At 37.3% G+C, this 16,826-nt stretch overlaps 1 protein-coding gene across 5 annotated transcripts in view; it reads right to left on the bottom strand.

Annotated features, from left to right (window-relative positions):
• EFNA5 (ephrin A5) overlaps window positions 1-16,826 on the bottom strand; it is a 208,692-nt gene that overhangs the window by 7,045 nt on the left and 184,821 nt on the right. For 4 of the 5 annotated variants that reach the window (XR_006016060.1, XM_042028055.1, XM_042028054.1 and 1 more), the window contains 2 exons: window positions 2,765-2,830; window positions 2,292-2,372 (listed from right to left, as the gene is read on the bottom strand). Coding sequence is in view for 4 of the 5 variants with exons in the window: in XM_042028055.1 (XP_041883989.1) it covers window positions 2,292-2,372; window positions 2,765-2,830 (147 nt within the window). In the remaining variant the exon portion in view is untranslated. The remainder of the gene's footprint in view (window positions 1-2,291; window positions 2,373-2,764; window positions 2,831-16,826) is intronic. The other variant, XM_042028057.1, reaches the window with a different exon arrangement.

Raw genomic sequence — 16,826 nt, 5'->3', positions numbered from 1 at the left:
GACAGCCATGAATTTTTCAGATCACACAGCCTTACATGACATGCTTCAGGTATAACTTTCAGATATGCACAGCTGCAATTTTTGTTTAAGGACTTTTTGGTTTTTATTATTAAGAAGAAAGAGACAGGGAGGAATAAGAATAGAGCAAATTACTTCCACTGCTTCTGAGAGTGAAATCATTGTAGATCTCTACAAATTTCTGAACAAAACCAGTGAAATTACAAGGATCCAAAAATCACACAGATGGTGATTTTTACAAGAAAGATGACAGTGAGTAATCTGCTGAACATGACCCTCCTGCCTTCCGATTCTTCTGTGTACTGTGGAAGAAGACCGTGGCAGGCTAGGGGAGAGCACAGAAGCAGAAGATGCTCGTCAGAGACATGTAAATTAGTACACGACACAGAACACATGCAACAAGATCCACCAAGGCAGCAGCAACCCTAACAGGCCAATGACAGAGACATGTGACAGCAGTTGGCACATCTCAGAGTGACTGATTATCTAATGGTCACTGACCCAATTAATAATGCAAATATACATTGATGTCAGAAGTGGGAATTTTGTGGTATCAAACCTTCTCATTAAAGTTATTATTTCCTCCTGGTAACACAAACAGTATTTCATCTCAGACTGCAGGATGCTCTTTGTTTGATTTTGGTTTCCTGGTCTGCCTGGTGCTTTCTAATGATGTGCTTTTGTGATGATGTTAGCTAGGTGTAGCCATTCAGTGGGAAGTGAGCAGCAGTGCTGAAACAAAAACTTAGGAAGTTTACTAAAATGAGGCATGTATTACTCAGATGATCTCTTTTGCCAACAGTATCAGACACATTAATTAGACCATGTTCACCAAATCACAAATGTAAAAAGGTGCAGAGAGTTTCAAATTCATAGGTAGAGACAGTGAGAGAACATCCTAGTGTCTTCTGTAGAAGAGTGCTGTTAATAAATTTATAAATATAGCCAATGTAAGTGCACTATCCTTGCATTTAGATTTACTTAGAGAACATCTTTGATTTTCAGACTCCAAATTTTTAGGAAAGATCTGAAAATTATTTTAAAGAAAAAGAATAAATTCTATTGTTTATCCATAAGTAAACCATTTAAATCAGCTAAATTGTAAAAGCTTTATAATACTTATGTATAACTAGTGAATTTTAATTAAAGGATCTGCATACAACAAAGAGCAAAAATTAATGCTATTTCATATGCAAAGAAAATGTTGCTTGATATTCAAATAGCATAAGAGAAAAAAATCTTGGTAATCTGTTCTTTGGGGTATGTACTAAACGATACATGGGCAATATTTTCTGACATGTTTTGTTTATTTAACTGTTAATTTTAATTATTGAGGCTTTAATACAACATGTGAGCAGTGCGTAGGTACACATAAAATGAACATGTATACCACTACTGCAAATACTTTTGCTACATACCTACCTAATTTTGACTTAAGTTGTTCAGGTTATTCCTACCCCTAGAATTATATACACTTCTATCTGTCACAAGCTTGACACCAGCCACACAAACAATACACATGCACTTTCCACACAGAGACATGTTAGTTTGATTGATGGTGGAGGTTAATGTAAGTTTGCCCTGGGCAGATGAGGGGCATCCTTATTCCTAAGGCAGTGCTTTGCAAGAAAAGCCCCCCAAAACTTCAGTTTGTTTCAATAAAGTAGAAGAGAAATTTGTATTTATGTATTTATCTATATACCAGTGTTTGTAAGTGTGTGTAGATGCACATAGGTGAAATAATACTTTGCCTAACCAAGTATACACACAACTATATATAATTTTAAAGGACTAGTTTCTTTTCAAGCATAAACTCAGTTAGTTGCATACCTGTATCATGCACTGGCATTAAACAAGTGGTAGTCCTCTTTTTCTGAACGTCTTTTTGAAACCACATAATACATGAAGTATGCCCACTGACCTTATTTCTAAATCTTTGGGTCCAGTTAGTAAATAGAGTGTGTTGCCAGCATGCTGGGTGCTTGGCTTGGATGGGCCAGTGGCTTCAGGATACTGGTGGAAATTTTACACTGGCACACAGCATATTTCACTAAACCATGTCACCCCAAAAAAACAAATAAAGCAACATATTTACTTCCCTGCATTAAATAAGGATACAGGAAATACACCAAAAGCTGTATTAGCACTGCTAGAAATGTGCAAAAGCAGAGCAGTTGTACCATGCAAAGCATGCAGAGAGAAGAGGAAAAAAAGTACTGAAGCACCAGAGGGATACACGCATTTGTTAAAAGAGATTCTCTAAGCATACTAACCTGCTGGTTCTAATGAATTTTCTACTTTGTCGTTAACATCGAAAACACGATCATGAACACCTATAGTTTTCATACAGCTGTCTATAACAAAAATAGAGATAACAGCCAAATATGTTAGTGAAACACCCTTACACTCCCCACTTTCCTTTTTTCCTCTTTTTTTCTCTCTATTTACTATATATAATTAAGCATATTCATATTTTAAATTCCGTGGCACTTGTCCAAATGCCAGGATAAGTCTTCCATTTGTACACAGTTCAAGAAACAACAAGTTAGCAACTGCCAAGTAATTAAAACAAAGTTTTATGAAAAATGATAAGAAAATACGATGAGAATCATAACATAAACATTGCTGTATGTACAGAACAGATACAAGATTTAACAGTAAAAAAAAAAAATCTGCTGTTTACTAGACCACATGGTAAAGCATGCACTAGAAAGGCACCCTTGAAAGCTTAATCTGAAGAACTTACTTGCTGGTCGCACAAAGACCTTAAGCTTTAGGCAGGATCTCCTTCCATTATCCGGGATCGCAGAAGCTGTAAAATGAAGAAAAAGGAAAAATAAGTGGAAGAGTAAGAGACTGAAAATCCAAAATACCTTTTGTGCTAAAATAAAATGTTCTTTATCTTCCCTTCATCTGAAGGGCTAGACACACTTCAATCCCTGAACATAAGGAACATAAGTGGACAAAGTAGCTTGCTTATCCAAAAGCGTATAATAACTGCAGATTTTATTCAAACTAATTTCTTTATTATTTTACATAGAAGAAGTGAAGCACATGCCATTTTCAATATTTCATTATCTCCTTTCACCTTTCCACACCTTTTTCTTGAACGTTCGTTTAATATGGTTTTTGCTGTAATGCATGTATCCATACCAAAAAAAATAACACTTCAGAATATAGAATACTCAGAGAAAAGCTAGCCTTGAAACACTATGCCATAGACTTCAACAACCCAAAAAGAGATGAAAAAACAAAATTACACCAAAGATGACAGTGGTAAAAATGGAACTATGTATATACATCCAGAAAAGTAGAAATATACACCATTAAATTTTACAGCACTCAGTCTCCATATGCATGTCTTTGTTGAGAAAATATTTATCTCATTTCAGTCAAAACATGATTCCCCATGTTATACAACTAAAAAAACCAAAATCAGTTTATTCCTTCTTTCTGCCCTCCCTCATTATTTCCCATTCAAAGTATTTAATTTTTAAGAATACTTACTGTCTTAGGAGGAAAAAAGTAAGTGGAAATATGTCTAGCCCTAATGCAAAAGGTCACCCACAAAGGTCTAGTGGCAGCACCTACTTATTTTCCAGAAAAAAGTGCTGTTGTGAAAACTTCCTTTCTATAACCTTTCTTGCCTCAAAATACAAGATAATAGGGAAATATGCCTGCCTGTCACCACAGACTAGTATCTCTTGAGCATTGTCTGCCAATATTTACACACTGGTAAGTTTCCTCAATATCTGCAATTCTGAGATTGTACATTGGCCCACAATTCACCACACACAACCAAGCAACTTGACTTGGGCATGAAGATTTTCACTTGTGAAAGACCATTCACTTTTTTTTTCTTGAAAGCTCCTCAAGAAATATTGCTAAAAATATTACCTGAAGCACTGCAGAGTAGTTTTTATTTCATTGCATTCAAAATCTATGTATTAGGGCAAAATGAGTTGCATTTTGCATTAAATGGCCACTACTGCAAAAGATGACTGCACTGACAAGATGTTAGCTTCTTCTGTTTATCTTCATTTCATTCATTTTTATAAATTCTGTCCCTGTGTGTGACAAACAACTAAAGTGATTTATACACAGACATATGAATCTTCATGTTAAGCTCACACCTGAATGGCTCCTCAATTAAATTAAAATAGATTTCCTAAATCTTCAATTATGTGCTTGCTGGGCAGGCATCAGATTTTTCCTAGAACTTACCGAGAAGAACTAGCAAATTCAGTAGAAACACAAAAAAAGGAACAAAGAATCTAGTACAGCTCATGTTGTGATTTTGCATCTTGAAAGTCCTTGAAAAATTGTTCTCTTTTAGTCCTTCTTTACTCAAAAGACAAAAGTATGTAGGAATGATGCTCTCCCTCCACAAGGCCAAGCAGTTAAGAGTTAACACCTGGCTTTGACAGTAGCATCTTACTAAGTCAGAAAATTTCCCTCTATTGACATTTACAGTAACTGGAATGTTATTTATGCTATCTTCAGAAAAGTGTGTCCTTTCGGTGGCCCTCATGGAATATATGCAACTGGCTAAATGCTTTGTTAAGACTAAACGGGCAGTTGGTAAATTTCTCAAAAGATAAGAATCCTATAGTTATTACCAAATTACTAGGATAGAGGTGAAAATCACATTTGCAAGATCAGACAAAACTGAATCCCAACAGTAAATTTATCACTGACTTTTTTTTCTGCCCAGAAATTATTTCAGAAGTGCATTATGGCACACATTTATTTAAAGGCAAGATTTTGCTTTGATGCTTGCTTGCTCTTGCTCATGTCCATAAAATAAGCATGTTTTGTTTATTTAAACTGCTGTTTATTAGAATACTCTGTTAGTCAGTGACTAACTAGAATAGCACTGAGTAGCTAGGATAGCTAGGAGCTAAAAATATCCCATTTGGAAACAAAATCTAGTCTTTCTGGAAAAATAGAAAATTAATGCTTTGTACTCTAAAGTTCATATGTGCACATAATATTTGGACACACTTAGAAGCAAGTAACAGCTAGTGATTTGCCATATTCTTTGGAAGAAAAATATTAAAATCCATTCACTATTGAAATATTTTCCACCAGTCTTTAAACTGGCTTGCAACTGTAGTGTATATAATGAAGAATTGTCCTATTGCAACCATAACAGTTGCACTTAAATCATCATTCCAGAAACTGACACTGTTTTAGTGAGAAATATGAAAAAGTGCTTTTATTCTTTCCAGAGATATTACGTATTGTCAATGTTTGCCATAAACTCAGAAAGATTCCTCTTTAATCAGTGTTTTACACCTTCAGAAGGAATAATAATGACTACCAAAAAAAATCAAGTATCATTTTTCAGCACTTCCATCTTCCTTAACAACCATGACCATGATGGTGAAGAGATACATTGCAACCTCTTTGCCTTCCTGAGAAACTAAGTGCTGTTTGCCAAGATGCATGACTGCAATCAATTTTTTTCTTCCTTTCTTTTTCTTCCTCCCTGCCTCCTCTTCCTTTTTCCCTTTCATCTTAAAAGAAAAAATATACACCAATGGCAGTTTTTGTTTTGAGACCAGATGTATCACCCATTGGAAAGAGGCAGGAAAGGAGAAAGAGAACTGCTCCTTGTCAACTGGGATCTGTGAAAGCTGCTTCTCAGGTAAACCATTGCTGTTGTTACTCTATTCCACTGAAATTAGCTACAGTATAAGAAAATATGTCCTTTCTAGGTGGTACAATGAGAAATTTCACTTTCCTTCCTGAACAAAATCAGGTTAGCCCCTAAGGCTTTGCTATAAGGCTTTTATATTTGCCCATTTTAAAGGTGATATTAGCCATAAAATAGAAGCCAGTTCTGAGAGCAGGAAGACTCTGGTGCTAATGGAACCTGTCCCAAGTAACACTTTCGATTTCAAAAGCTAGAATTCCCAAGGGGGAAAAAAAAGCAATTGAATCCTTGCTGCAAAACAAAAAAGAAACCTTTGCAAAAACTACCTTATTAGGAGCAATATAGGTGATATCCACTTGTTTTATCATGTATGATATTAGACTATAAAAGATCTTACTGGTTTAGTTTGTGTCAGGAAGAATCACAATTGAAAACTGAAGAGGAGCTCTGAAGTGTGGCAAGTTCCTACACATCATTATGATTCCTGTGATACTTTCCACCTCCCCTGCCCTACCTCACCTTTGCCAGCAACTTCATGAAAATCTCTTGGATCTCTCTCTTAAAGAAAATGTTTTAGACTTCATGGTTACACAAGGACTTGGGGTGAGAAGAAAGTGAACACAAAGACATGTAGTTAGAGAAAAGTGAACACTAAAATCCCCCTGAAATCACATGATACATGAAAACATCTCAATGATTATAAAAATAACCAATTTGGTCTCTTCATTATTTTTTTAAATAGGAAAATTCCACAATTGAGGAGAAATTGAAGTCATGAGCTCTGTATTATTCTGAAGAAAATTCCATCTACATTAGTTGAACTAGGAAAAAAAACATACAATGAACTACTGCACACAGGACTAGGTCCAAGCTGGATCCAAAAATGGCCTATAAAGACAAATCAGATGGGAAAATTTCTCATCTCTGAACCACTTCTGGTTACCATTTTTATATCCTGTAAGGAGAGGAAAGAGAGAGATGAAAATTATTCTCTCCTCATCTAGAGCCAAACCATAAATATTTCAGTATTTGCTAGCTACATTTAAATATAAAAAAAATTATACAACTCCCTGTCCCTCATCTCACTCCTAAGTAGTTCTCGGCTAGAAAACACATGGTACATTATTAATAGATAAGATATAAATAACAGGTTAGGTTCTTCCTCAGCCTGGTAACAATTAGCAGAGTTATTCAATGACTGCAGAAAGCTGCAGATAGAGAACAAAAAAGTAACATATACAGAAAACAGTTAGCCAGTTCAATTTACTACCATAAATCCCAAAAACTCATTAAAGGAATCATCAAGATATGGACCAATCAGCATATAAAATAAGCTAATTAAAATGTAAATGTAGAAAAATAAATAAATTAAAATTTTGAAAGTAACTTGGTTATCAGGACCTGCTATTGATGTGACAAAAGCTGTAATTATTTACGTTCCGAAGAGAGGCAGCAGTTTGGCTGGCAAATACCTGAGGCTAAGTTTCTAACCTAAAAGCAAGTTATCAGAATGTCACATTTAAAGTGTTTCAACCATCCTATTTACTGATATTTACATGTCGTTACCTCTGCTCACCTCCTCACTCATTCTTAACTTTCTAATTACAGGCTTTCACTTTTCCCTAAAATGCAAGTCCTGATATAGAGAAAAAAGGGAATCACAAATGCAGTTCAAATCCTCCTTTAGAACTACAGTGACATTTAACATTCATGGCACAAGCCACTGTGGGCCTTATTAGACAGGGAAACTGGTTCAGTTGGAAATATCATTCCATTAATCTAAGGCACTCCGAGACCACTTTTGTTTAGAATGGGGGGACATCAGTAAAGAGCATCCTTCCCGCATGCAGAAACACAACACCCTCACTGTGCCTCTGCAGATACTCTGCAGATGGCAATTCTCTTACTATTTTGTATTTCAATTTCTATTACCCGTTCACTTGGAGTATTCTCTGAAGGATTATAAACCACAGTTTGTGAAACACAGGAGACATGTCTGTTCTGATTGCATTTTTGAAAAACCTGATGAATGTTTTGTTCTGCTCTCTGCTAGGAAGTCCAGCAACAGGGTCTTCTCAAAGGGAAGAACTGAGAAATAATGACGAGATCTCACCTCAATTCATTGCAGATGTATTATTACCAGCACCCTCTTTTACACAAACTCTGGCACTGATAAGTGCTTCCCAGCCACAACCACTGAACATGGTATTGGTATTGAAGTATTGTTTCAGACTGGGAAGCCAATAGAGGATTAATTCTGAACTTCCCAGCACAACAAATCGAGATGCCACATGCATACAGCTTAAGTAAACACACTAACACTGCCCAGTCAAAAGGGTTGCACGTATAACTTCTGTAATCACCTGGAGAAACACCTCAAAGAGAGAATCTGCAGTAACCCACTACACAGCATGCTGGGTGTTGTAGATTGGAAACTTAAGTTTACACAGTCCTTGCACTCTCTTAGGCCTGTAAGTTACAGACAATCTCTTCAGGAGAAAATATTTATAGCTGTGATTTGCCTCTAGCACTTTTAGGCACAATAGCACTCCCATTAGTCAAATCCAATACCCAGATAACCTTATGCAACCTGCAAATCGTAACTCCACCAACCTGAAGTATGTTAACATCCAGTATCCTGTATCAGCTACAGAGCTTTAGAAAGTTTTATTTTTAAGAAGAGTCATCCGCTTCTTTCTTTGTACAGAAATGAGTATGTGTGAGAGCATTAAAAATGCAGTTTTCCATTACGATTGCCACAGGCAATATTTCTCAATTTGTGCAAGTCAGAAGGAAAAAATAGCCTATTAGTTGTTAGAAGAGCTCAGCCTTTCCCCTGTAGGTTTTCATGTGATTTACCAGACAACACAAATGTATGCAAATTAGCCAGGTAAATGCAGAATTAGTTATTAATATTCTTCTCACAGTTTAGATTGAAAAAAAGTTACAAATTTGCATAAATGGTACAACTGAAAAAGTCAGCTAGAATTAAATCAATCAATAAAGCACTCCTCTGTGTGCATGCATGAAGTAAACCCGTATGTAAGGACAACAAAGAATTTTTCAAAATTATTAATCAAAAAAGAAGTTATTTGAAAAGATTTATAGGTAATTTTCTCCTGTACTTGTTTAAAGAAAAAAGTATTTAAAAATAGATGAATACTGGTCCTACAGAAACCACTTCTTTCACCAATACTTTAGTTTAAATTAAAAGTCTTTGCATGCCTGGTCTTTCATTCCAACCCACCAGCAAAACTTTGTTCTGTTAGCACACATGTGACTCCATTCTGAGAAAAAATATTGAATGACCATGACTTAGTCATTCTTCAGACCTAATAATTAAGCACAATTCCTCAATAAATCATGACTAAACTTGCTGGTAGCTTTGTTACAGCCGATTCTACCATCTCTGTATTTAGTAATAACCAAGATGAGAACACAAAAAAAAAAATTACTGAGCAACTTAAGGATTCAGAAATCTCAGGCCAACACAGAGACAATCTAAACTGAAAAACCCCTTGACCCAGGACTGCCAACAACACTCATAAATTAAAAAAAAAATTACTTGAAATAGAAACTAAATAAATGAACAAACAAGCACGACAGTTGACAGCTAATACTGCCCACGGCTTAATACAAGCAAAAGTACTGTAGATACTAGCATTTCCAATTGTGTATTTTAAACCCCACACCATTAATAGGACACCTAATACAAATGCATATTTTGCGCCACTCTTGCATTCTCAACTACATCTGTATGAAGTGAAGGTAAAAGCACAGCACAAAAATTTCATTTTTGCACTGATCTCTGTATGTGTGTGGATACATGCCTACACACATACACAGACTTATATTCTGCATTTCACCCAAAATATAAATGACAAAGTGTGTAGCATGGAGGAAAAGACTTGATAAAAGCCATGTCCATGATAAACAGATTGTGAAATGCTATGTTTCTTTCCTAATGTCTTATACATAATTTGCACTGGCATTGCACTGTGTAAACACACTGGATTATTATGGCCTATCTCACAAATGAATATATTTTTCAGACCTACTAAAAATAACCTAGCAAATGGAAATGAGTTGCAAGACAAATGCTATTTTAGTGAGAGTTCTTGGAAGAAAGCAACACAGAGTTACTGTTTCTGCACTTAATGCTGAATTAACTGTCCCATTGCAACTACTTGGCCGGGAGTGATATAATTTTTCTTGCATTTTTTGATCCACTGCAGCTTATATATATGGTTGAAGGCTGCAGAGACTGAAAATATGTTTCATATCAAAGTCACACCAAAAAAATCAAGCCATGTGTGTTAAGAGATGTAAACCTTGGACTTCCAGTTTTATTAAGCCATTTGTTTAGTGTTTCCTCTTAGCATGGTCTAGCCCTATGTCTCTCTCAGGAAGGTCCCTTTTCTCCTCTAAGGGGGGATTTACTATCAAGCCTTGTCTGTTGCTGACCTGGCTGGTGTACTGGAGTCAGACTTTTTTAGTGCAGAATATCAAAGCAACCCAAGCACAGTTCTTCAGTGCTGGACACCACCAGAGGTGAGCAGCAGCTAAGGGCTCACATGAGGCATCACTTTGAATACAGTCCAAAGGCTTTTTATAGTCATACTTTTATCATCTGTCCTCCCAAGTCACTGAGTCCAGCTGAGTTCAGGAAAACCTCAGTGCAGGGCAGCCTGTACCCTTTACACCTTCAAGAGTCCGACAAAACAGATATTTCAGATGCTGCAAAATCCAACCCTGCCTGCATTGTTCCTCTGAACTGAGCATTGAACCAGTAAGAAATCAAGGCTCAAAGTTCTTTGCAAAGACTTTTTGCTTTTTTCATAAAAGCAAGAACATTTATGTTTAGAGTGAAGCTGTCATCTAGCTGCAGCTTGAGCTTCTCAGAGAATCAGTTTTACTTCTGTGGTATTTCTCTCATTAAAAAACAAACAAAGCTCAGCTGGAAATAAACGAAAGCATATTTTACTTTAAATGGACTTTTAGTTGCATGTAAGTTCCTGTAAAATATAAGGAGGTAGGAATGAAAAATAGACCCTATTGTTGCTTCCACATGAAATATTTGCAGGAGTATCTTTCATATAAGAAGGTTCCTCTTTCATAAATGCAAACTGTATTACATACCTTAAAATAAGTGCTAGCATTTCTGCGCTAGCCCAATATAAATGACTGATGTCATGTTTTCTATTGCAACAAACCAACACTTATTAACTAGAATGAAATAAAAACCTCAGATCTCATTACTGATTTCTGTGGCATTAACAAAGCCAAATACAGTTATTGTACTACATTAAGACTGTATTAGAGCAAATTGCAAATAAAACAAGTTAATACTATCAAATAAAGCACTTAGAGAAAAATATATCCTCCTCTTACTTTCCATAAGCTCTTTTGTACTTTGATTTTCCGTTGGTATCACTAGGAATAAAATGGTTTTCTTCAAGCAGGCTATCCATTTTGCTAATTTCCATCTCTAAGAACTAGACATAAGTAAATCCTTTGAAGAGACATTATAGTCTTGTTAGTAAAGCAAAGAAAGTAAAGATCTTTTTGATCTTTAAAGCAACATGTTCACCCACATGGAATTTGTGGGTATTGTATCATGTTACTAAACTCATATACTTTAATGGACTTCATATTATCCATTACTAGCTTTACCACTGCTGACACTATAATTAAAGTAGAGGGAAGGATTCTATTCTAGTCCATCTTCGTGGGGTTGCCACTATCTTCAAAATATTTAGAAAGTGTTCTATCTTTCCATGCTATACTTGTAAATTATGTCTCTTTATAAAACCAAAAAAAGTAATTATAAATGTATTTTTCTAGGGTTGTGAACACCTACATAGGCATGAAATGTTACTTTTGCTATTCACCTATGCAAAGTGTTTATGTCTTGTGGAGGAGGGAGAAGATATAAAGGTAGGAAAAGATCTTCAAGAAGTTTCAAGGGAAGTTTGGGAAAAAAGCACAAAATAGGGGTTGTATTTTGTTGGTTTTTAAATTTAAACCAAACAGTGAGAATAATGCAATTTTGAATGTGTTTGAGTTCACATGAAGGCCCCAAAGTCTGCAAACATGCTCCTTAGAGATAATACCTTTGCTCAAAAGATTTCAGAAAGGATTTTTCTCTTAGCGAAGTTCTAATAGCACCTTGGCACAAGCTTCACACAGATAAACCCAAATTTGTGCAGGATGGAAACCAGGTATGAATCAGGAAAGCTAAAATTTGGAAAACACATGATAGTCCAGTGTAATTTGAGCTCGTATCCTGACATGTCAGGATTCTCAGGGAAGAGACCTTTTTCTTCCTTATACCTACTACAGTGGGGTCCCAGGCCACAACTGACTACAGACACAACAGATGCCAGCACTGTGGTAATAACAGTACACCTTTATCCTGTGAATTCCCAGTTTGTTCAAGTCCTGCAGAGGACATGACTACTGAACATTCAATCATTCAATCATACAAGCCAGAAATTAATATCTAGTCCTTAGAATGGATATCAACCTTCAATTTGTGACCTTTACCATGAAAAATTCAGGAATGCATCCAGCTGAAGTTTTCTCTTTAGTCAAAATTTGTCCAGTGTATGAGGCAATAGCACTTTTATTTAAACATCTACATGCTTGCTTCTTTTACTTGTCTAGCCTATGTCCAATGCCACAGGTCTTACTCATGTTTTGAAATCCATATTTCAAAAAGTCAACTTATGTGAGAATAACCATAGGCTCTTCAAGGAGATCTTGTCAGGAATTTGACATGTCCCATCTATGCCAGAAAAGGACTGTAGTCTGTTGTTACTGTGACTGTGGGAAAGTCTAAGACACCCATGGGAGAGCTAACTTTTCATTTTATTCTGCCACAAATTATTTCCTTCTGCGCCTTTTTTTTTTTTTTTTTTAAGAATAATATATACCACAGGATGTTTAGCCCTATTCCCAATGATCATTCCCAGATGAACTCAAAATTAGACATATGTGTACACTTTTCCATAACTGCGACTTAAAAGCCCTGGTGGTTTGGAAACAATTTTAAAAACAATGAATACTGCACCAGACTTGAAACACACGGGTACCTCTTGAGCTTTTCTCCTCCTGAATGCTGTAACAACTGTTCTCAGAAGAGAGAACTCTACCTCTCTACCAGAAAAGGCCCTGTTTCACACTAACAACATGACCAAGCAGATTGGGAAATTCTTATCTCTATCTTCTATATGCTACTTCCTGATCTAAGCAAACACCACAGCACAGAAAGCTTATTTCTCTATTCTTCACATGTTAATCAGTTAAGGAACCAATATAACCAAACTGTGAGCAGTTTCTAATGGTGTTTTTCATATGTAGCTAAGATAATATATATGGAAAACAATACAAACAACTTACTGGAAAACACAAAACAACTTACTGGAAAACCTTGCTGACATTTATTTAACTTCAAAAGAGATGGACAAAAATTCTGCCAAATTAAGTTCTCTCAACCACACAAGTGTCCATCATTGTTCAATTTAAGTGTCTCTAATCTACTGTGTGTGGTGTCTCCACTCCTCAGAGTGCAAAGAGCTCAAGCCTCATGTTACTAGGGTAGCCCTGCCAGTCCCTATCCCACTTTCTGTGATCATGAAGATCCACTTACATTTGCATCTCAGCTCCAAGGTAATCTACTGAATATAGTTCTGGTAGCTTGGCAGGGTTTCATGACAGTGTGCACCAGTTGCTTCTTTCCTCTCACGTTTAAAAGATGGTTCCATGCCCTGAGTTTCTTCAAAAGAAATCTGGATACACTGCCATTTACCCTAGTTAGGAAAAGAGTAATTGAAATTCATGAATTTTGTCCCTGAGTTATTGCAGCTAAACCTTCAGAAACTCAGAAACTGACAATGAGACAAACAAAAAAATCCAAGTCTGAGATCACATCTCTCACTTAGGGGTGTGGGGAAGCATCATATATGCAAATACATATGTGTCATCTGATCTGGAGTCTTCAACAGCAAGGGTAGCAGATGCTTTCATACATATCTATGAATTACACAATATGGTATTGTTGGCTTAAAGGCCAAACAGACCCCTGAGTATGCCTACGCAGATGCTGCAGTATCAGCTAAAGCAGGCCAGGCATGCCTGCTGCCTGCCCATCCCACTCTGACAGCTGCCTCAGGCACCAGGCATCCCAGAGCGTAGAGGGGTGTGGACTCCAGCACACCCCAGCACAACATCCAACCAGGACAATGGTAAACCTGGGTGCCTCAAGGCCTCTTCCAGAAACTGCGTTCCCAGAACCAATGACACAGAAGGTTTGTTCTTGTTCTGTGCTCCTAGTAAATTTTTAAGATCTCTATAAATTTCCAGTTCATCTCTTAGGGGTCACTGAATAACTTGTTCTTTAGCCAAGTAAAAGTGCTTGTGGTATACTCCTGCATTTTTCTCTTCTGCCCTTGTCAAATATCCTGCAGAGACAAGAATATTTTTTCTTGGATCAAGATGGATTTTTTTTTCCTAAAAACCCACAAGGTGTGTAATCAAAGCTGGCACTGGAGCATCCTAATTATGAAACCCAGCAAGGAACTTTCACACACATTTTGCGGACTTCAGATTTCTTGTTCACAGAATATTTTTTCTGAGAAAGAAGAGATCATGAGAAAAGTTCAGGAGACAGAACCCAGACTGGCAGTAAATAATTTTTTACTTCTGCCTTTAACACCATGGTCAAATTAAGAAAAATTGATCTTGTATTTGTAACATGTATTTTTGAGAAAACATCCTGAACTTGTTAGACATAGAACTCACATGGGGTGGGGGTGGACAATGAATGTGGGAGAGAGGAGGACTTATGTTTTTGTTTTGTTTTATTCAGAAGAAACATGCATCTTCATAAAATCATAGAATGCTTTAGGTTGGAAGTCACCTTTAAATATCATCTGATTCCTCTCTCACCACCACCCCTCCATGGGCAGGGATATCTTTCACCAGACCAGGCTGCTCAAAGCCCCATCCAACCTGGCCTTGATCACCTCCAGCAATATCCACAACTTCTCTGGCCAACTTTTTCCAGTGCCCCACCACTCCCTCTGGGTGAAGAGTTTTCTCCTAACATCTAATCTAAACTTACTCTCTTTAATTTAAAACATTTCCCGCTTGTTAGGACACTATATCCACTTGTAAAAAGTCCCTCTCGCCTTTGCTACAGGCCCTCTCTAGGTACTGGAAGGCTGCTGTAAGGGCTCCCTCCAGCCTTCTCCAGGCTGAACTACCCCTGCTCTCTCACAGGTGAGGTGCTCCAGGCCCCTTGATCATCTCTGTGGCCTCTTTTGGAATTACTCCAACATATCCTTCTCATGTTGCAGGCCACAGAGCTGGACACAGTACTCCACATGGGATCTTTCCAGCATGGAGAAGAGGAGAAGAATCACTTTCCTAAACCTGGTGGCCATGCTTCTTATGGTGAACCCAGGAAACAACTGGCTTTCTGGGCTGCAAGCATACATTGCTGGGTCATGTTGAACTTCTTATCAACCATCACTCCCAAGTCCTTCTACTCAGGGATGATCTCAAATCTGTGACTGTATTTGTGCAGGGAATTTTCCTGACCCAGGTGCAGGCCCTTGCACTTGGCCTTGTTGAACGTCATGATGTTGGCACAGGCCCCCTTTAGGCCTGTCACAGTCCCTCTAGATGGCATCCCTTCCCTCAAGACCATCAGCTGCAGGTGTCATCTGCAAAGGTGCTGAGGCTGCTCAGGCCCCACTCTCTGTGTCACTGACAAAGATGTTAAACAGCCCCTGTCCCAACACTGAGCCCCAAGGAACACTGCTTGCCCCTGGTCTCCACCTGGATATCAGAGCCCTTGAAACAGAGCTAGAGAAAAATAGCAGGTCTGAACCGTTATCAGTGCTGGCTGCTCTCTGCTGAGCTGAAGTGACCATTTTCAGATCCTTTCAATCTGTGGTGAAAAGATCATTACCATGCTAGTCCCGGGAAGTCAGTTCACCTGCAAGTAAGCTCCTTTGTTATGAATATGGAATAGATGGAACCAAATCTATCTGCTCCATAGGAACAAAAACACTTACAACCTAGCTCTCTCTATTAAAGACTCTACTTAGTTCCTTTATAGCACTGGCTTTCTGTGCACTGCTGTGAGGTTTTGACTTTATAGAAAAAGGCACTTCACAAAAGCAATAGTTCTTAGTCCTAAACCAAAAGCAGCCTAAGAACAGTAGAAGATGAATGCTGTGTTTAACCCGCATGGCTCCTTGGAGATATGCAAATATTCAATTACTATTTTTTAAAGCTACAAAAAGGATTCTTTCTAAGGAGGAAAGCCAGCCATATGTTGCAAAGGTTGTGCATCAATGGCAGTGAAGTACATAGACAGTAATAGGCTACTTACTCTAATAAAGGTTGAATCTATGTTATTGCAAAAAATAACATGGATTCTTATTGCAGATGTGTAACTGTGGATCACGATGACACTTCTGCAAAGAAATCTGTATCAGTCTTTCAAAAATTGACCTTTTTTGGCAGGAGACAAAACACCAGGTCCCTATGAATACAAGAAAAGATTTAATGTGTCAATTTATCTCCAAATACTGCACCATATAGGACTCTAAGACTTTAATAGAAACTATATCAATATTACAATTAACTCTGCAAACTGAAAATATGCACAAACAGTAGGTGAAATTGACGGATTTACTTACTGACTCTGCTCATTAAGCAAGTACTTGTAAAGGATCTGTCACTTCTCTTACCATCAGAACAATGACAAAAGCTTATTCCTAACCACACATACACTTAGATATTGTTTACATCAACTTCTTATAAAAACTCATACAGTGAAAGTCAGAGGCCTCCTTTAGACACAGGTTAATATTTTAATACATTTACTATCTGGCTGCTTTTACAGAATAATTGAAGTAAGGATTTCTGTGGCAGAATCCTTTGATTCTGAATAAAACAAGTCTTCAAGCAAACCTCCCCCCCACCAGCAAAGGCACAGCTTGCCTGAAGTCATAACCTTTGTTGGTGAAAGGGAACTGGCCTTGAAACAGATCATGAAGCAGATGTTTTATGCCAAATCAGAGTCTAGGGATACACAGGCTACTGCAAATAAAACTCTTCTCCTGTCTGTTCAGTC

The sequence above is a fragment of the Corvus kubaryi genome, unplaced genomic scaffold (genome assembly GCF_017639235.1).
Source record: "Corvus kubaryi isolate FWS band 111438036 unplaced genomic scaffold, C.kubaryi_AGA036_p1.0 37302, whole genome shotgun sequence".
Classification (NCBI taxonomy): Eukaryota; Metazoa; Chordata; class Aves; order Passeriformes; family Corvidae; genus Corvus; species Corvus kubaryi.
The sequence above is the reverse complement of the archived record's forward strand: the minus strand, read 5'-3'. Positions and strand labels throughout refer to the sequence as shown.